General features: G+C 33.2%; 2 protein-coding genes across 2 annotated transcripts in view; both read left to right on the plus strand.

Moving 5' to 3' along the window:
* LOC113523461 (SH3 and multiple ankyrin repeat domains protein 3) overlaps positions 1 to 23,340 on the plus strand; it is a 297,001-nt gene that overhangs the window by 24,324 nt on the left and 249,337 nt on the right. The gene's annotated exons all lie outside the window — the stretch shown is intronic.
* Positions 4,681 to 7,485, plus strand: LOC128200864 (uncharacterized). The gene is made up of 2 exons (XM_052895649.1): positions 4,681 to 4,819; positions 5,343 to 7,485. Exon 2 carries the CDS (start codon positions 5,348 to 5,350, stop codon positions 7,223 to 7,225), a length of 1,878 nt encoding a protein of 625 aa, XP_052751609.1. The 5' UTR covers positions 4,681 to 4,819; positions 5,343 to 5,347; the 3' UTR covers positions 7,226 to 7,485.

Consider the following 23,340-nt stretch of genomic DNA (forward strand, 5'->3'; position numbering starts at 1 on the left):
CCGAATTGTTTACTCTAGCAAGCAAATAGGACATAAACAGCTGGGTAAAGTGCTACAATGGAATGTATTAACCGAATGTTGTTTTTGTTTGAACAAATGTTTTGTTCTCCCTTTGTAAAATACGCAATTACACACTTGTACAGCTTAGTATATTTGTTTAACGTTGTGTTTAGAAGAGCGGTAAATTCTTTAGAAGTCACTTAAATATTATCTTGCAATATTTTTTAAAAATCCATAAGTCTATTGGTTGGGTACCTCTATCCCATTCGTGTTTCAACCGTGAAGCAGCTGTTTTTGCATAGGTGTGTTTCGGTTTGAAGGGTGTGATATGGCGTAAATTTACTGGGTACAGAGGAATAACACCTAAGTCCTCAGGAATTGCAACGCATGGAGGGTATCATGGGCGAAACAGTATACTCTGTTATGTCCCGCCTGCGCTAACGGGATACGCTGGCGGAGCCCCAGTGAAGGGTGATAGATGAGAATGAAAACAGGCCAGTTAGCCCATCATGACGAATTCAGCAGGAATTAACCATAATAGTTTTCAGAGGGAACCGCGAGGAGGTCGGCCTGGTTGGGTATATTGCTAGCAATGGGATTCTCAGTCTCCATTACTAACAATCCCTTTCTCCCTATTACTATGAAATTTGGTTTATACATACCATTTGGGATGGAGGAGGATATAGGCTACTTTTTATGCCGGTCAGTAAACATATCCCGGTCACGTGGACAAAGTCGCGGGTAAAAGCTAGTAAAATATATCTCCGTCGGCGTTACCGCATTGATCGATATAAAAATCTTTTATATTATGTCTAATCTATGATATCTACTTATAGACCGCCATTTTAAATAAAACATGTTCATTAATTTATAAGCTACATATACATTTATCCAAATTAAAAGTTTCAAAATAACTTTATTTTTAATCCAATTCCAATTTTTAAATCCAAACAGTTTTCTGTTTTGATTTATAAATTTTGATAGTCAAACGTCAAAAATTAACTGAATAAATTTTTACTGATATTCAATGTTCTATCTACATAATCTAAGTTTTTAAATGATCCAAATATAAATTTAATTAAAATTAACAAGAGACCGTACATAAATAGATGTAGTATCACAAGTTGTTTAAACGTGTATCATCAATAGTAATCGTTTTATAGTCTTTTCTATTCAATGACAAAATGGTAGAAAACTGATCGGGCTCATTGTATACAGTGTTTCCTTGCAGGAAGCGACCATGTTTGTGGTTTGAACGATCTCCAGTCACATTTATATGGAACCACAGAGTAAGCACGTGCTGTCCTATCTACTATGTACTTATACACAATGACAAATAATGCAATTTTTTGCGGCAATTTGTCTGAACGTTGCATCCAATTATATATGACTGGCTACATAGCCATAGCTTTACTCGAGAGAATTATGAATCACCTAAGATATAATCTATCTGCATACCGAATTTCATTCTAATCTGTTTAGCTGTTTAAGTGTAATTAACGAATATCTTTTATCATCTTTAAAGATTAACTAAATATTATTCTAAATATAATGTTGATATTTTTGTAACTCTTTCATTTATAATTTACCTCATTTCATCCACATCATCCGCAGAGTTTCCCCGAATATGTATGATCGAAAAGTTAAACAATCTTTTGATCATACATATTCTGTCGCAAAGTCGATTTAAATTAATCGAGTTTCCATCAAAACTCTCTTCCTACTCAATTTCTGTACATTAAAATTGAACTCAATACGATCTTATATAATATAAAATTGTGTTGCAGAAAAAAAACAGACTTTAATTTTTTTATGCAATTTAGAATGGCAAACGAGCTGACGGCCCACCTGATGGAAAGTTGTAACCGTCGCTTATAGACATGAGCAGTACCATGGACACAACATAGTATACTGTTTCGCCCATGATACCCCCCATGCGTTGCCATTCCTGAGGACTCAGGTGTTACTCCTCTGTACCCTGAAAATTCACTGTGTAAATTGTAGCAATACCAGTTATTTCGTTTTAAAAATAAAACTACTAAACCAATTTTGATAAAATTACTGTGGAATCAATTTATATATATCATTAAAAAAAAAGAATTCGACAAATCGGTTTTTAATTGACAAAGTTACGGAGTAACAAATATAAAAAAAAAATACCGAACTGAGAACCTTGATATCTGTTGATAAATAATCATTAGTTTGTAGAAAAAAAATAAACAGTAACGAACTAAATGTAAACGAAAAGCAAACTTGTATAAATTTTGCTGTACAATTTAATGCGATTAACTTAAACTTAAGCGACGTCATTATAATAGTAAGCATATTCTTTTAGATAAAAAAAGAATGTTCCAAATCGATTTATAATAGACAGACTTATGCGATCATAAACACAAAAAAATCACAACCACAACCCCAGTTAAAAAGGGGGAAAAGGATTGTTAGTAATAGAGACTAAGAATCCCATTGCTAGCAATATACCCAAACAGGTCGACCTCTTCGCGGTTCTCCCTGGAAACTATCATGGTTAATTCCTGATGAATTCATCATGATGGGCTAACTGGCCTGTTTCCATTCTCATCTATCAGCCTTCACTGGTGCTCCGCCAGCGTATCCCGTTAGCGCAGGCGGGGTTACCATACCATTTTCACCCATAAAAAAAACCTCAGTTAAAAGCCTCTTTTTTGAGAACCAAAATCACCGACATAGCCCGAAGGATAAGCAAGCTAAAGTGGCAAATGGGCTGGTCACATAGCTCGAAAAACCGACAACCAATGGGGAAGAAAGGTTCTTAAGTGGCGCCCACGTACGGGCAAACGCAGTGACTAAATAACTACAAACTGACTTGATATTTCGTTCTCACCTAATCATCCGTTACTGGTGCCTCGCCGGCATATACCGATAGCGCGGGCGGGGGTTTTTTTTTGGAAGGTGAAAATGGAATGGTAACCCCGTCTGTGCTAACGGTATACGCTGGCAAGGTAACAGTGAAGGGTGATCAATAAAAATAAAAACAGGCCAGAGTTCATCAAACCATGATAGTTTCCAAGAGGAACCGCGTGGAGGTCGACCTGGTTAAGTATATTGCTAGCAAAGGGATTCTGAGTCTCTATTACTAACAATCACTTACTCCCCGCGCGGGCGGGGTTACCATTTCATTATCATCCATTAAATATGAGCTATAAGGTCAACGGCCATGGGAATACCCTGGAAACCATGATGGTTATTTTTTTTATATCAGACATTAACTGTTCGCAATTAAATATAGGTACAGATGGGCAAAGCACCGGGTTTAAACCCGGTGCTTTGGTAAAAACCCAATAAACACCCATAAACTCCCATAATCACCCAAAAAAATAGGTTTTTACGTATTTTTTTGAAAATATGTAAGTAATACCAATAAATTATTTTTATAAATTGTATTGATCAATTCTACAATATTAAATAAAACGTTAACTAATAATATTTCAGGAAATTTTAAAAATCTATATATAATAAAATGAAAGTAATTAATTTTCAGTGTTTTCATGTTGCAGTTGATCAACATGTTGGCCTTTTGCTTCCCGTAGATACTTTAAAATTTCTTCATAACACCTCGTTCGCACACATGGCCGTATATATTTAAATTCTTGAGCCACTAACAGTCCGAAATACTCATTTCTTTTATCCTCTTCTCCATAAATTAAGCATTTAGAACAGTTTGTTTCTTCTTTCAGTAAATTTTCTTTTACTTTATCCTCGTTTTTTTCTTTGTTGCGACGACGCTGGGTAAATCATCTGGACACTGGGTCTCACTATCGCCAAATATATTTGGAGATCGGCTTCGGCTACGGCTTGGCAGACATTTTTTTCTTTCTACAATTTTAAATTAAATTTATTAGAATAAATGCTTCGAACACACGCGATCTAAGTACCTTTTGTGTTTATTATACCTTACCTACCTAGGTATAAAAAGAGTACTTACGTAGATTTTCTTTTATTAACTGTTTTATACGAAGATCTTGATCTCTCAAATTAGCATCCATTTTACTTCCAGTGATTATCAACTAAATTAATAATCCACAAAGTATTAAATAACGTTTTTATGAAATATTTAGCACAAAAACAATACCCTTTAAATATCGATCGTCAGTAACTGTGGCTGACTTACCTATATTCTAGCAAGCAGGACTGCCAGATGTGAAGGGGAAATCCCCAATAAATTGTTGCATGTGACTGATGATGTGAGCATGTTCGTTTCATAATAAAAATGTTGCCAGGTAACCAAAAAGTCGTATGTTTTTGTGCGAATTACGATCATAATCTTTACGATCGTACATTAAAAAATAGACAAATAATAGTATGAGTACGATTTAAATCGTATATCTGTCAACCCTGCTAGCAAGACAGCGACAAAATCACGTTGCATAACAATGTAGCCCAAGCTTATATCTTATGAAATATACGGAAGAGATACGGACTTAGAAAAAACAGAAATGTTGTTCTTTGTGGAAGTCATTGATGAAATTCTATGTATTTTAGCCCGCAAACTTTCTTCAAACAAAAACAGCGCCATCTAGTATCGAGTTCTGTAATTATCTCTTTGTTTATGGATTTGAAGTAAGACCGCCACGCATGCAATACATTATGACTGGGGATTCCCCTATTCGTCGACGCTGAATATGAGGCGACGACAATCACTGTCAAACGTGTTCACTATTACTCTGACTCTGGTAACGTGACTTCCTGGTAACGTGTTAGGTAGGAAAAGCAGTAAAAAAGTGCATATTAAGGGAGCAGATTTGAAATAATATTTATACTTAACAAGAAATAATTAAAGGTAAGTGGATTTTTGAATGATACAATTATATCATGATCACTTAACAATTTTAACTTAAAATTAGATGTATTATTACAAGCTTTTATTTAGCTTGCGTTATGTAAATAAAAGTATGTAGGTATGTTCGTATGTTGATGCAATTATCCTCAATCCTCAACCGACTGGGATAAAATTTTCCATACACGTTTATTTTGGATGATAGTGCATAGTTAGCTGAGAGTCGTCATTGGATAATAATGGTGGATAGCCTAAGATGTGTACTAGATATTTATTTTTAACATAATATGCGTAAGTACCTAATCGAATTAAAGAAGTTGCTGAGAAAAATACAGAACAATACGATAATAAACTAGCGTCTGCGTTTAATCCTCCGAGGAGATGTAATTTTACAAAGGTTTTTTGTATTTATTTTATTTTTTTTTATTAAATTTATTGTAAATAACAAGAAATAATCATTGTAAAAAAATAGGCACTCTATTGTTGAATTTTCGTCAGACCAACTAATCATCGTTCATTTTTTTAGGTTCAATGGGGAGACCTAAAGATTTACGCATATGGGAGCACTACCGTACTTTACCAAACAAGTCTGTTTCTTGCAAGCTTTGTAATAAGGTCTACAAATTCAGTAATGCTGCCAAAATGCTTCAACATCTTATCACTTGTCCAAAATCTCCAGAAACATTAAAAGACTCTATGAAACTTATAAAAGATAGCTCGTCCAAAACCAAAATGTCTGGACTGTCAGAGATAGAGACAAATGATTCTTTTATAAGCCCCTCGTCGTCTGCTAACACTACAATAAATGCTGAGTTTCAAGACACCGATGATCATATAAAAACAGAATTAGCGAGAGCTATATTTGTAACAGGGACGCCATTATCGATGGTTCAACATCCTTTATGGATACAATTTTTCGAAAAATTGCAACCAAAATTTAAAATACCTTCACGTAAAGCTTTAGCGACAAAATACTTAGATAAAATATATAGAGAAATGCGTTTTGAGTTAAATGAGGAACTAAATGCTTGTAGTTACTTACACCTTCAGTGCGATGGCTGGTCTAATTTAAGAAATGAAGGAATAATAAACTTTCTTATATCAAAACCTCAACCTGCATACGTTAAAAGTTTGAATACAGAAAGTAATCCTCACACTAGTGAATACCTTAGCCAAGAAGTTGAAAAAGTAATGAAAGTGTATGGAGCAAATAAGTTTCTTGTACTTATTGGCGATAACGCTAGAAATATACAAAAGGCATTCGAATTAACAAAACTCAAATATCCACATGTTGTTCCTCTCGGTTGCTGTGCTCGGTTCCTTAACTTGTTGTGCCAAGATATTGTAAAGATACAAGAAGTAACTGTGTTTATTATGCAAGCCATAAATATAATAAAAACTGTTAAAAGGAGTCAACGATTAAGTTCCTTGTTGATAAAATCAAGGCAGGGTGAAGATTCTACACAAACACTAAAATTGCCTTGTGCTACAAGATGGGGAAGTCATGTTACTTCGTTAAAAAGTTTGAAAGCAAATAAGATAGCTTTGCAAATATTAACAGTTAGAGAAGATGTGGTAATTTCAAGAGATATTAAAGATTTAATTCTAAGTGATGATTTCTGGACGAAGACAGGGGAATGTATAAGTATTTTGGAACCAGTCACTGAAAGCATATTTTACTTAGAGAGCGACCAGAATCGTTTGCATCGCACATACATTACGAGTACATTTAGAGATGTACAAGCTAAGATACGTTTTGCATTAAATGAGATTTCGACATTGAGCGAAGAAAGCAAACAGCAGATTCTAACATCAGTATCTTCAAGATGCAATATGGCAATGAGGCCAATACATTTTGCAGCATATATTCTAGACCCCAGGACTCTAGGAGTCGAACTTACTCAAGAGGAAGAACTTAAGGGTATGGAGTTTATCTACAATTTAAGCCAACACTTAAGTTTGTCAAATGTAATGGCAGATTTGGCGTGTTATAAAGCTAAAGAAAACTTTTGGGCCAGAGGATTTGTATGGAGCTCATTAGATAGCATTGAGCCCCTAATATGGTGGAAAGGTATTTGTGGTTCCACTGAGTTAAGCAAAGTAGCGATTCGTATTCTATCAGCTCCCTGTACTTCGGCAGCCACTGAGCGTTCCTTTAGTATCCAAGGCTACATACATAATAACAAAAGAAATCGACTTACAACTGAAAGAACTGAAAAAATTTCATTCATTTGTTATAACTGGAATCTTAAACATAAAGCTGAATGCGAGGACATTCAGTTTAATGAAGAAAATACCTTAGAAGCTTTCATTGAGCAAGTAAATGAACATAACAGTTTAGACGAAATAGAGCCTATCGAACCTATACAATTCATCGCTTGTAATAACTCTGAATCTGACAGTGATTGACTGTAGTTTTACATTTTACTTTCATCTCTTTCTTAATAAACTCAAAATCAAATTAAAAGTTTTTTATTCTGTAGGCTGCATAATAATATTGTCTATGTCCAGTATAGTGGACGTCTTGCGGCTGAGATGACGATGATGAAGTACAAAATCATAAACACCCAAAAATTTGGGTGTTTATGGGGTTTAAACCCAATAAACCCAAAACACCCGGTTTTTACCCACCAGACTTTAAACCCACCCAGGTGGATTGCCCATCTCTAAATATAGGCCTCTCCCATAAAGGGGGGTTTTCCAGTATTTGTCACGTTTAGCAGGCGAGGTAGCAACCTCAGTCAGGCTTTGGTGATGTGAGGAATGCTGCTGCATTGCTTTACCATTAACTTCTCTTAGTCGCCTATTGTGACACCCACGGGAAAGGACAAGGTGATCCATTCTATACCGGGACCACATGGCGGAACATCGTGGCTAATTTGCTATTATTTTTCATAATGGTCCAACTTATTTGACTTCACTCACTGGTACCCCGCGAGAATATACTAGTGCCAGTGGTGAGTTTACACCATTCTATTTTTAAATTTATAAAAAAGATGGCTACTACTTTCCATTAGGTGAGCCGTCAACTAGTTTTCCATTCAAAGTCGTAAGATTTGTTTGTTATCAACGAAACGAATGCTACATAATTATTATTTTAAAATCTCATTTCACGGTGTACGAGTAAAAAATTAATAATTGATCAATGCAAATATTTGCTGTTTATGGCACGGCACATACAATGCTAAATCACCGTGCGATTTCGGTATAAAATAGACTTGTAACAAACATTGAATAGTACCTAAAGCACGATTTATACCAGACGGCGCGCGTCGCTTTTTTAAATGGCTTTACAGAAGAGTAGTACAAAAAGAAAAGGTCTCAAATGGCCTTTTCTTTTTTTGCACTATATGCTACATTTTCACCGATTTTGATAATTATTTTTATTTTTATATAGGGATAAGGTTCTATATAAATTTCATCATAATTTCTCCTTCCTATTTTTTGTGGACAAATTATTGAACTGCACAAAAGCTATATATTGTCGCATATATTGTGCACAAACTGTCGTGTGATCTTGCAATAGAATAGACCACCCCCTTCTTTCCCTTGGGTGTCGTAAGCAGCGTCACCCTTAAAACCCCATTAAAACCTAACTACGGTTGCCAACTTGCCTACTAAGCGTGGCAACTACTGGTAAAACCTCCCTTATGGAGGACACCTATGTTCAACAGTAGAGAGTTAACAGCTGATATGATGATGATGAAATAAAAATGTAGGAAGAATGCTACCTTCGTGCTTTCATTGAATTATAAAAAAACAAATTTCATGCAAGTATGATCTTTAAATTACAGGCTATACGTTTTAATCTCCTTTACATTCTAAAATGCGCTCCGATGCGCTTCGAATTATACTGTTCGGGATAAATCGTACCAAGGCACTTTTTTATGTTCTGACATTTTGATCGAATTCGCAACATTTATTTCCGTAAAAGAGACAGATATATCTTGTACCTTCCTAGAGTCAATCAATACAGGGCTACTGTTCCCGTACATGCCTTCGATACCAAGTAACAGATAATTCGCAATGCAAAATAAGTTATTCACAATGCGTCTTCGCCCATTGTAAGTGTTAAGTGCTGGATAGGTTTATTGTCTGCAAATTCCCATTATACTGGGATCGATGCTCTCCCACGGGAAACCTCGTAGTCTAGGAGACAATGATACGTTCAAGAATGTCCCTTTTTTGTGAAGAATCAAACAATTATTTTTTTATTTAGTTTCTATGGATACTTTCAATAGTGCGTTAGTTATTAAATAATTTTTTTTTTATAAATATAGTACTCTTAAATGATGACGCTAAAAATTTAACAAAATATTTTTAACAGATTTGTTATACATATACAATAGAATATATTTAATGAAATAAACTTGATCATAAACATTTTAATTTTTTTTTTTACATAAAGTTTAGCTAATCTCTTTTTGTTTATGTTGTGAACCGTCCGATTTATCAAAAAAAATTTTTTTTTATACATATTTATTGATAGTAAATACTATTATTGCCAGTTATCATAACTAAATCTAAATTCCACTGCTATGATCGTAAAAAAATGGGGGGACGGAGTTGGAGAAAGGATTTTAGGATTTTACGATATCATAACCTTAAGAAAAGAGCATATTTCTTTTTAAAAGCCCGGCAGGGTCGGTCAGGTGTGCACCTGCGATGCCTCTAGTGTTGCGGGTGATCATGGACGGCAGTGGTCACTTACCACCAGGTGAGCCGCATGCTCGTTTGCCTCCCGTGTTATAAAAAAAGAAATTATAACTACTAATGCGTTGCTAGCTCTTAGACTCCGTATTAGCTTTCCATCGGAACTGTTGCAGCTTTTTTCTCAATAATCTGCCATAATTTGCCATTATAATTTTGTGTTTCCAAGCTTGGCAAGAAAAAATAAACAATGCCTAGAAATTCCTGTATAATTAAAATAGTTCACAATTGTGAGCGGATAATTTGTAATAATTCATTCTTTTTTCAATATTATCTAAATTCTAGTCTCGATTAAGTCAATTTAAGAAGATTTTTTTTTTATTATAGATAGATAGATACTCTTTATTGTTTCCTCCAAAAGATTACAATAGTAAACTTATTATAAATATAAATAATTACAAAAAATAATCACAATGAGAAAACAATGGGCGACCTTAACGCTAAGAGCGATCTCTTCCAGGCAATCTTTGAATGGAGAGGAGTAATATATAATTAGTTCAAGTGTAATGAACTGGGACTTGCGTAAACTGAATTATATTGATGTCCATTATAGGAATTGGCAACGAGTCTGTGTTCAGACCACAACATTAAATTAAAATGCACATTAATTATTTTAATCTATTATATATCACTTGACATATCTCTCGGCATTGTTACAACGAATCCAACGATAACTCAGTGATGAAATAGATAGCCGCAGACTGTTTACAACCGCAATTGGTAATGCCTAATGAGATAAATACTTTATTTGTTTTTAAACAATTAGAAAAATTATATTTAATCCATATTATTTTTGTAATATTACTCTAGTACTATTACTTATTAAAGAGGAAAAGGAAGACCGAGGAATACATGGGACAGATAAAAGAAACACTAGGTGTCATGTCGTATAGGGAGGTCAAGGATATGGCCTGGGATGGGATAGAGCTGGCTGGAACAAGATGCATGAATTAGTTGCACCGACAAGAGGAAACTCTTAAATGAAAAGAAGACTATTACTTATACTGCGCTAATACTGAAAGTAAATTTTGATTGTACTTATTGTATTACTACTTGTTAAGATAGAGTTTTTAAGAAAAAAAATTAAATATTGGATATATAAAATAATACTGGTCAAACTGGCACGATAATTATTGAATGCTTGAGAAGAATTATGAATTGACGGAAAAAAAGAAAGTAGCGAACAAAGCCGTGTGCACCGTAAGTAGTCTATGACTATTAAATTCAACTTGCTGAATGGTAGATGAAGTTTTGTTAAAATCTCACGTCTTTTTTAAAAGCACTTGTGTATTTGGGCTAATCCTTGGCTTTTTGCAATATATAAAAGATCGGTCGGTATCTAAAAGAAAATGTGCTTACCTTTAGATGGGAATGGACGAATGGACGTCCTGTTTGGACTTCATTCAAAAAGACAAATTCGTAGACTGAAACACAGCCATGCAAACACAACTGCTTCACGGTAGAAACACAAATAGGACAGAGGTGTCCAAGCAAACGACTTTTGTACAAAATCTCCCTCTGATTCATTCATCTGTATTCTTATGTTTATATAACGCGGTTTCGGCGATTGTAAATCATTTTAATGAACATTTTTAAATGAAACTTTAATTCCCGAAGTTAGTCATTTAGATAGTTCGACACTTTACATAATAAGCTGATAGTAAAAGTTACTATCTTTAGTATCTAAATATGTGAGTAAAAAAAATATAGTGTCTAAACAATTATCCTTTTAATATAAAATAACAAAGAAATCTGTCATACTCTATCCATTACATTCACAAAATGTTATACCGTGACATCCATTGTACTTTTAAATGAAAAAATTTGTTGCATGACTCTCGTCTGAAAGTATCTATTGCCACCCAAACATTTTAGGGTGAAATGACAGCACCATCATTTTCCCCCATCTTTTATATTATTTAAGACACTCCTCTTGTCTGTAATGTGTATACTTTTAAGGTGTCTTAGATAGAGAATTTTATTTTTACGAAGATTAATAGACATTGGATACGTATGTATACATATGTATTGTATGTGTATAGAGTATGTAACAGCAAACCCAATATGTGCATAATATTTTTAGCATATTGTTAAATGTAAAGTGAAAGTTTTGTTATATATTTATCAAAACAATAAATAAATCGGCAGACCCGGATATTGCTAAACAAGAATAATTCAGGAACACCTAAAAGTATATAGCAAGTAATCTTAAATACTCTTAAATATATTATCATATTTGTATTATATATATACATACAAAAGATTCCTCTTGTCCAAGTAACTAATTCATGTATTCTCCTCCAAACAATTCTATTCCAGGCCATGTCTTTGACTTTCCTTTATCTGTCCGATATAGTTATTTCGTTGTCTTCCACTTTCTCTTTTGTTCTCTATCTTTCCTTCTATGTAGTTCTTCCCAATATGCTCTTTATAAAGTCGTCATGTCGTATAAGGCAGCCCAGCATTTTGTCTCTTCTATTTTCTATTAACAACTACACAAAACACTTTATTTAAAAAAAATGTTTCGAAATATGTTCTTTGTTTATGTATTACTCTACTTGTGACGTCGTTCGCTCAACGAATCGTGGTTTCCTACGGGAATGAAATTATATATAGCCAGCTATAAAAAATACCTACTCGTATCTCATATAGAATGAAGTCAATATCGATAGTATATTTTTAAGGGAAAGTTCTACCGGTGGATCTATTTTTTTATTATAGCACGACATGTGAAACACAGAAACAACATGGTTCATGAATACGACCAACCCGAAAAGCGAACGATTTACTTCCAACGGTTGGCCGCACTATGCCCGCTCACTAAATGCTTTTTCACGCTACGTTTGAAGGATCTGAGTTTATAGAATAAAGAAAACACCTCAAAGGGCAAGGCTCTTCCACATTTTTACGGTACGTACCATACAGTTCATCTTTTCGTTTATTCAATGTACTGTGTGAATAGAGCTAAATATTTTCAAAAAAGAAGTATGTCGAAAAACGACAAAAAATTGGTTAAATGTTCCATAATAAAATGACGCGTTCCATCATCATCATCTCAGCCATTGTCCGTTCACCGCTGGACATAGGCCTTTCCCATGGTTAAAGGGTTTTGCCAGTAGTTGCCACGCTTGACTAGCGGGTTGGTAACCGCATTTAGTTCTTTGGTCATGTTTTAAGAGGAACGCTGCTGCTCATCCCTCGACCATAAATTCTCTTAGACACCTCTTACGACAAGGAATTATTATTCTATAAGGAATCTTGTCAGATAAAAAAAGAATTTTCGAAATCGGTTTAGAACTGACGGAGTTGAGGTAACGAACATAAAAATAATACAACTGAATCGAGAACTTTCTTTTTGAAGTCAGTTGAAAGTCCCCCAGATGGCGTTAGTATCAAATAATTAAATCACATGCGAACATAGTCATGGACACAGACAGTAAATAATATTATGTATTGCGGAGATGTGAACTGAGATTTTTTTTATACAACTTAGAATGGTAAACAAGTTGACGGCCCAGCTGATGGAAAGTGGTAACCGTCGCCTATAGACATGAGCAGTACCATGGTCATAACAGAGTATACTGTTTCACCCATAATACCCCCCATGCGTTGCCACTCTTGAGGACTCAGGTGTTATTCCTCTGTACCCAGTAAATTCACGCCATATCCCTTCAAACCGAAACACAGCCATGCAAACACAACTGCTTCACGGTTGAAACACGAATGGGACAGAGGTACCCAAGCAATCGACTTTTGTACAAAGTCACCCTCTGGTGATGAGGTGACAAATGATGAAGATACGGCTTTAAGCTGAAAAATATACAGCGACTAAGCAAAATGACAATGTTAAAATATACAAAGTCGAAATTATAAATTAAAACATTCTAAAAGTAAATTTGTATAAAAAAGTATGTAATAAGATGTAAGGAGTTTGCATCGGCCGACCGCCAACAATATGCTTAGAAAGTAACCCCACTGACCGCTATACAAATTGGATCATACAACTCACCACGCATCGTTAGCTCTGGGGAGAAAAACGACAAAAAGGCTCAGTCTTATGGTAAACGCTTTATCCACTTAATTAATCAGCCGAGAAGATCTTAGGCAGATCACAAACGATGCGACTTGTATTTTTTTTATATTTATTTTTTTTTATCTCTCTAAATTAATTTTTTTCTAGTAAACATATCCATTTTCAAGCGACTTCCCAAATGGGGATATGAATTTGGTAAACCAAGTTTATTAATTTATTTTGTTTCCAATTAATAGTATTGGCCGAGTTGGTCTCATGTTTATTATGTCATTATGTATTTTTTTTTATACAACTTAGAATGGCAAATAAGCTAACGGCCTATCTGATGGAAAGTGATAACCGTCGCCTAAGAACATGTATCGATTTTTATTTTTAAAAAATTACAACGAGGTTGAAAGTTTTTTCGTAATAGACACCAACAATTAAATTCCCTTACTATTCCTATGACATTAACAGGAAAGGAAAGGATGGCCCATTGTATGCCCGGATTACACGGCAACTGATCAATGCTCTTCTTACTTCTATAGAACTTATCATTAACTTAAATGAATGAATGAATGAATGAATGAACAAAAATTTATTTCAATAAAACCATACTTACACAAACTTAGATTATAACTAATAACAAATATATATATATATATATATATATATATATATATATATATATATATATATATATATATATATGGTAAAAAAAAGATGCTAATACATTTATATATTCTTTATCATGAATAAGTAAAAAATACACAAACAGCATAACAAAAGGTAAAAAAGTAAAAAAAATGCACACTTATGTTAATAATGAACAATATTTTTCAATTTTTAAATGTTTTTGTAGTAAGCATAGGTTTATCCATTTTCCTTTCATGCTCTAAACTAAATGAAATTCATTCTTTGAAGAGGAAACGGGAAGCTAATGCATTGCTATCACAGAATATCAGCGCCGTTCTAATTAATTTGCAGCACATGCTGAGTGGCAGCCATATTGGCAACAACAAGTATGAAGTTTGTCTTCTATTGTTAATAAATATCTTTCTTCTTGTTATTGACAATAAAAGATTTCTTTCTTTCTTTTTAATGGCTAATGTCAATTATATTTCATAAAATTCTCTAACGAAAATCATCCACGAATAATCTGTCGTTTGCACATTACCTTATTACTAGGTGACGATAAATTATTGTTTCTCGCATTTGTATCGAATGTTTAACAAGAAAGAACTAGGAAATGTACATGAATATGGAATTGCGAGGAATTAATGTCAGTGACTGATATATGTATACGCAAATGACGAGGAGAAAGTGAGGGAATATCGTCAATACGCACTATTGATTTGTAGATTGTATTTTTCATAACCAAATGCGTGACCATGTAGTTGGTCTAATGGTGTGCGTATATTTTTACATATATTTAATACATTTCTTTATTTTACAATAAAAGAATGAGGTTACCACATTTCGATTTGCCATTTTTGTTGGTGACTAAGCACAATGGAATCGATTTCTTTATTAATTTAATTATATGTTCGAGAGTAATTTAAATTAATTTACGAAAATATATGTGTGGAATTCTGTCATAAATTCCAACGAATAATCGCTATATATTTGTCTTCCTTATTAATTTCATAAAATTTATTTTCATGAACAATTAACAATTTTTCAATATTCCTGATAAAAATACACCTAATAGTATACCACTAAAATGTAGACCTATTACATAATCTAGCTTCTAAATAATTAATAAAATAATAATGGCGAAACCTAATTTATCAACATGCTATTATTTTATAAAAAAAAAAAAATATTTGAGCCTTAATCTACTATCAGAGAATAATGAATTGGTAATCTACAAGAGAGAAAACTAGATGCTTATCAACTTATAAAACTCTTCGATTTGTTATTATTGGTGTGCCCGAATTAATTCGTCTCAAGCCAATGGTTCGACATCCCTACCCTATGTGATATGTTGACCAAATATATAATATATTGGAAAAGGGCCAAGCTAAAAGCACTCATAACTGGCGATCTTGTATGAATACATTGATAAATGTGGAGGAAGCGAAAGGGGCCCGTTTGAATCAGGGCACTTAGCATTCTATTGTTTCTGTCTACGCCAATAGGAGACAAGCGTGACGTATGTGAATCTATGTTGTCTAGTATTGATTAGCTACATGTTGAAAGCACGAATCAGAGTAATTTATATAATATAGTAGTGACCCGAACCTCTCCCCCCCCCACTTTGTGGTAGACAGAAAGATATATTAGTGTTTTACATTAGTTATAATAGGCAAAGTTTTGATATCTTGGATTACATTATTGTAATTGTTTAGACCTTTAATTTTTTTTTATTATTTATAGCTTATGATAACTTGCTGATAAAGTATCTTTCTTTAGGTGAAAAATTTTCAAAATAGATTTAAACATTTTTTAAACTGAAAAATGGTGGCGATTCTTCATTATAAAGAACCTTTATAATCATATTTATAAATTTAATTTTTAGGGTTCCGTGCCAAAGAGGTACAAAGGAACCTCTTATGGTGCAACACAGCATTATTAATAATAATGCAATTAATAATGTTATACATAGATTTCGAATTTATAATATTTTTACATATATTGCAATAGAAATAATAGAAAAATATTTTTATTTTCTTTCATAGAGGATCCAAAAGGGGTACTCAAAATTTTAAAGTTAGCTTAGTCCAATTGGACTATCATATGAAAGAGCTTCATTTACACATTTAAAAGCTGATTTTTATTTATGTATATAATTACGGTTTATAAAGATATAAATAAATACGAAATACGAAGTAAATATAAGATAGTTCTTAATTAGCGTCGTTTTTGAGAAATTGTCAAAAATCTTTCAAAGACAATGTTATGCAATCTAGTTTATAATCACAATTATGAATCAGAATAATAAATTACGCATTGTAGTAATAATAATAATAACTATTAGGTATCTCCTTATTATAACAAATTAGAGAAAGGTAATTTTGTCATATTTATGTACAGAACCCACAGCGTGTGAATTCCACTCGTACCTAACCGTTTTATTTAGACAATAATAATTCAATCTACACAATGAAAACAACCTTGACCTTTATAGACATTTGATGGTCAGGTCAGTATAGCGTAACACAGTATTGAAACATAAAGCAAGTCCAGAAACAAGGTAACCCAGAGAAAATGGCCTTTTCCCCGTTTTTACGTTAATTACTCAACGGGTTATAAACTAGTCGGTGTAAAAACAAACTAGCGGGTTTGAACCGCAAGCTGTCTACATCGGAGTCGGTATAACGGTTGACGAGTCATCGGGTGGATACTTAACCTCGTGGCGTATGTCGGATGCCACCCTTAATTACCGAGAGAGCACTGACACTGCGAACATCAGCTTGTTCCGTGATAATATTCTAAAATTGAATATTACAATTTGTATCTTTATCGGGAGCGTTATTACTCACTAATTTTATAGCGTCCATTTCGCTATATAAAATTAGATACTTAAATCGTTACAATTTTTATATAACGGTAACACATTTGAACGTCAATATAATATATTTTTTTTTATAAAAGCTCTATTAAGAAACTATACTTACCACATATCCCTATTATATACTTTTATATAATTGAACAACGGAATTTAAGAAGACCTCCAGATAAAGTCGAAATAATTGTTGTAAACGATAAAATTTAAATACGAATATAAAATTCGCAGACTGGGCGCTAAACCACATTATGTTAACCACATTAGGCTTCGAGTAGCGATCGTATATCTCACCTGAAAATGCCCCGTTTAGAGTTGAAACACGTGTCACAAAATGTGCGTGAACAAAATGGCAGTCAAAGATTGATAGCTAATATGGAAGGTTGTGGAACTTCTAATAGTTATAGTGGTGGTCAAATTTTTGAGTGTTGGCAGTCACATACATACATAATACATAAATGGTAGCGGAATTAAATAAAATAATTCTAATCAAATAACTAGGGATATGGACTTCTTTAAAGTAACACCTAGTTCAGTAAAATATATTTAGTGTTTAAATCAAGTATTTGTTCGGATGGTTTAAGAAAATAAGATTGTTCCCGCAGCCCAAGCTTATCATTCTTAAGAAAACCTCACAAATAATATTAGAATAATAATTTATTACTTAATTTTTTTATTTTAATACTATTTTCTATAATAGTCATTCGCAATTAATGAAAATTGGACAAGTTCACAGTTGTTGTAGTTCCACTTTTAGACTATCGCCTTGCGCTCAGTGGACACTGACCGTGTTACGCACATCCGTAATCGTGGTTAATACATTGTAATTTATGTAATTACGTATTTCTCTGTGCTCAGCATAACAACGGAAACTGTGTAGGATTGTTTTATTAATACTTTTTTTTTAGTTAAGCGTTGAAAATAAATAAGAGAACGAAAGATACCAAGGAACTGAATTATACAGCTTACTTTTATTTTTAAACTGTACTTTTATTTAAAATTTAAAACATTTCTTTTTAATTCCTCTATGATAAAATTGCGATAATGTATTCCTTGACAGAGAAATGAATTATTTATTTATATGACTGTCGCAAATTATAATTAGTTTAGAAAGGATCGTTTACGAACGTTCATGCGTTTCTTAAACAATCTCTGTATGTCATTTTTGACATTTGTTCATGATCTCGATCGTATATCGTATGCCTAGCTTTTGTCTTTAGTCATTCTTTAAAAATAAAGTATCACATTAAGTACTCGTCTTTAAATATTAATTTGAAATCCAAGTGGAGGGGGACTCAAGAAAATGCGTAACAATGACCTTATGTATGTATGATAATACGAGTATGCCGTAAAGTATATTTCATACCATTAGAAGATTAGGGTGTCCTTCCAGAAAAAAAAATTATACGGCAGAACAACGACAACATAACCTTCAAGAAAAGAGTATATTCCTTTTTAAAAGGCCGGCAGCACACCTGCAATGCCGCTGGTGTTGTGGGTGATCATGGGCTGCGGTAGTCACTTACCATCAGGTGAGCCGCATGCTCGTTTGCCCCCTGTGTTGTAAAAAAAAAACAACGTTTGCTAGGTAAGCTAGTTGAATATAAGATATGGATATTATGTGTACATTTAAATATATATGTATTTGTTGTAACCAAAATAAATTTCCAGAAGCACTCAGAAAGCAAACTGCTTACGTGTAATTTCACGATTTATCGTTTTATCCGGGTATTACTGGTTAAAAGAATAACAAAAGCGGACCAATTTACCGCATTTGTAGTCGTTTGTTGTAAGGGCTAACGATGGAGTATTAACTCCCACGTAACAGAACAAGGAAAATGCTATCAAAGCCTTTGTCAACCTACTTATTTATAATGTAAGGCTACAAAAAATATAAGTATTGGCACAACATTACTATAGATCTTGTTATCTGCCCACTGTTTTTTTTTTTTTATCTAACAAGCATTTATTTTTGTACCGACTTCAAAAGGAAATTCGCAATTTCCTTGTGTTGCTATATTAAACGATATTTTTGCCAATTATTACGGACAGATTTTGAGGAAAAATAAATTTTCGTGTGAGTATTTTTTTTATACAACTTAGAATGGCAAACAAGCTGACGGTCCACCTGATGGAAAGTGGTAACCGTCGCCTATAGACATGAGTACCATGGACATAACAGAGTATACTGTTTCGCCCATGATACTCCCCATGCGTTGCCATTCCTGAGGACTCAGGTGTTATTCCTTTGTACCCAGTAAATTCACGCCATATCCCACCCTTCAAACCGAAACACAGCCATGCAAACCCAGCTGCTTCACGGTTGAGACACGAATGGAACAGAGGTACCCAAGTGTGCTAGGTTTTTAAAGACAGGAGACGAATGGGGGATGGTAGGTGAAGATAGAAATAGGACAGTTGTTTTCAGATCGTTTTTTCCCCTGGAAACCATCGTGAACAATTCTTGTTGAATTCGTCACGATGGACCAACTGACCTGCTTCATCCACACCTATCATCCTTCACTGGTGCCCCACCAGCGTATCCCGATAGCGCAGGCAGGGTTACCATTCCATTATCACCCATTAAAAAAAAATGCGTACGGACTAGCAGGCAAAAAGCTAGTTTCTGCATAAAATTGTAGATCTTCGGTAAATTAGTGTAGGTAATGATTCTATAAAAATAGATCGATTATATGACACTGGCCGCATAACGCACTGCCAAGACATTACAGGGCATTAAAACAAAAAGAAAAACAAAACAAAATGGCCGCCACAACTTTTACATATCGTGTGCCGTCGCATAATGCAGTTTTAAATGCAAATCCATTCTCATCCTTACGTTGACAGTTTTAAAGTTCACTTTAGTGGCATAATTTTTATGGGCATCTTACATAGATGCACGGCATAAAATTATTTTATTACTATGCACGGTTATTACGCTAGTATGAAGCTATTTTAAGATGAGACCGCAACAATGGGCTCTAATAGCTATCATGTCGCATACCCTTATTATCTCGGAACGATATATCTACTTAGCTTTATAAAATAATCAATAAAAGCTCTTAAAACTGGTATTGAATATCATATAAAAAGACGTGATATACCTGCATAAACATATACGTCACTTTATATATAACTTAGTTTATATAGATGGAGCATCAAGTCTTATAAAGGGGTCAACTTTCTGTCAAATTAGCTGACTTGTTTTTTTTTTTATCAATGTTCTATGTACTTACGCACATAATGTATCTTGACGTATCTATATTTAATTATTTAATAAATTAAATGAGTTTGTATGCATTAAAACGATACAAAATTTTTAAAACAAACTAAATATAGAAGTTATAAAGGAATTACTCATAACGATTTATCACGCAAAATTGTATGAAAAAGTTGATCCGCTTTTCTCGAATCATTGCATAGAGATACTCTATCTATTTAATCTATATATAGTTCTTTATATGGACGTCACATAAAAACACTAGAAGGCCCCCTTTTTGATATAATTCACACTACACTTTTAGGGTGTCCATGGTTGTGGCAACATGTGAAGAATGCCATCAGTTCCATATTATATTCTGTATTTCTCTTATGTGATTTAAGACTACAGACAATGATCGGCACCGAAGAGTGTTCATACTGGATCTTACTAAAGTGTAGTGGCGTCAGAAATATGATGTCAAAAATAATAGAGTTATTTTCAATATAAGAAACAAAGAAAATAGTGCAGTTATTAAAAAAATCTGATTTTTCCACGGGGTTTATACGGTCTTAACGTCGCTTTTGATTAGTCCATCAGAATTATTTTGTTTAATTCCGTTACTATCTATTATATAGTTTAAACAAAGTTACTCTAAAAAAAATTATTAGAATTAAACAAAATAATTCGAATCGACTAACCAGTGATGTGGATTTCAGCAAAATAACAGTTCAGTACATAAACTCTTACTTTTTGATTTGCCATTTGAAAAGATCTGAAAAATTATTCTGTGGAGAAGAAATATAAGAGATGTCTTTAAGTCATATGACATAACATAGTTTTAATAAAAAAAAAAATACATAAAACCACTGTCACTAAGAATCCTTATTAATGAGGTTTCCAACGTAACCTCGGATTACGCTGTGTGGCTTCTATGAGGTCACATTATAAGATCAAGCCACGCCCTTGTGGTATGATGCCTCCGCTTGGTTATTCTCTTATCTTAAAAAAGAGTACGGACAGTAAATTGTAATAGATAGGTACTACTATAATTAAAGATTGTTCCCCTAAAAAAATCAATTTCTATTGTGACAAAACTAGTTTGTTTTTATTCAAAAACTATACTACTGAAACGATTTTGATAAAATTTCTACGGAACCAATCTGCAAACTTATATAGGATTTATATATTTTTAGATAAAAAAACCCAAATATTTATTTATTTATTTATTCATTAGTACAAATATGTGTTGCAATACAAAACATGGCGAACTTAATGCTAAAAGCATTCTCTCCCAGTCAACCATAGGGAAGTGTCAGAATACTCGAATGCTGTACTAGTAATTATTGATATTGACAAATATATATGAATAACAAATATACTTACACATATATAACATATACTATATTATACACGAAATCGAGAATAATATAAAGCACTTACTGCTCGGATAAAGTAAAAAAGTGAGCGTGAACGTTGAATGAAAATATGTTCAGCAGTGGACAGATTAAGACTAACATGATGGTTAATACATTTGACGTTTTTGTGAATAACTGGGTATACTAAACAGCAACTCAGTTATAGTTTTAAAAAAATAAAACAATTATTCCCATGGAGTATAAATATATTTTAAGAACTTTTTTACATAAATCTCGCGATCACATGATGAAATTAATGCGAAAGGTTTGAAAATTATTTTTAGTATTTCGACTTTTGAAACATTTCTCATAATGATGACCTTAGAAATATAATGCTATGCCCTCGGACCCCATAATTTCACTGCTGTATTGGGGATACCGCAGTGAAATTACTTTAGCCCTCAAATGTAACACAGTCATGCAAACACAGCTATGCTTGACGGTAATACAAGTGGGACAAATATCCCCATGCACACAAATCTTTTATAAATAGTCCCTTTACGAAATTCTACAATTAATTTATTAAATTTTAAATTTAAGTTAAAATTTTAAAGTGATTTTATACTGTTCTATACCATTTGTTGACTGTAAACGATAATCCGTGCATGCCGGGGTACACTATGAATCAGATTTATATGCGTAATTTATTGTAATTTTCTTTTAATTTTTAAACCGACTTCCAAAAAGGAAGACATTTTCAATTCGTCGAATCTTTTTTTTTTGTAATTACTCAAGGACGCCTGGACCGATACGAAAAATTCTTTTTTTTTATTTAAATGAACGTACTTTTAGCTTAGTATCATACAAATTTCATTCTTTAAAAAATCTGATAACAGTAACAAGCTAATATTTAATTCATTCGAATTGGGATCAAGTCTAAATTATATCGAACAGACGTTAAAGGAAGTTACCTTTAACGCAGTCGAATTGGGATCAACTCGAAATTATATCAAACAGCCATAAAATGAACTTACTTTCGACGCAGTCGAATTGGGATCAAAACGAAATTATATTTAACGGTCATCAAATAAAGTTATCTTCGACGCAGTTGAATTGGGAACAAATCGAAATTATACTGAACAGCCATGAAATGAACTTACGAGTACCATCGACGTAGTCGAATTGGGAACTAAGCGAAATTATATCAAACAGAGATCAAATGAACTTACCTCGACGTAGTCGAATTGGGATCAAAGCGAAATTAAATCGAATAGACATCAATTGAACTTACCTCGACGTAGTCGAATTAGGATCAAAGCAAAATTATATCGAATAGACGTCAAATGAACTTACCTCGACGTAGTCGAATTGGGATCAAAGCAAAATTATATCGAATACACGTCAAATGAACTTACCTCGACGTAGTCGAATTGGGATCAAAGCAAACTTATATCAAACAGCCATTAAGTAAACTTATCTTCGACGTAGTCAAATTGGGATCAAATGGAAATTATATCGGACAGACGTTATCCAGCAGAATTAGTATTAAATCAAATTCATATCGAATTGAATTAATTGTCTCTTTGAAAGTATATTTTCCTTACGTTTCGAGAAATATATGAACAAACGTAAAAATACAAGAAATAAATATATATTATGTTATTTTACGGACGAATAAATCTTATTCTAGTAATTTTGTAGTGTTTATTACAAGCTATTACCTAAATACCTTTGAAT

Source organism: Galleria mellonella, unplaced genomic scaffold (assembly GCF_026898425.1).
Source record: "Galleria mellonella isolate WM207_F2 unplaced genomic scaffold, CSIRO_AGI_GalMel_v1 utg300, whole genome shotgun sequence".
In the NCBI taxonomy this organism is placed as follows: Eukaryota; Metazoa; Arthropoda; class Insecta; order Lepidoptera; family Pyralidae; genus Galleria; species Galleria mellonella.

What these genes read in the sequence shown, in the direction of transcription:
- LOC128200864 (XM_052895649.1), top strand. Translation starts at nt 5,348, where the DNA reads ATGGGGAGACCTAAAGATTTACGCATATGGGAGCACTACCGTACTTTA.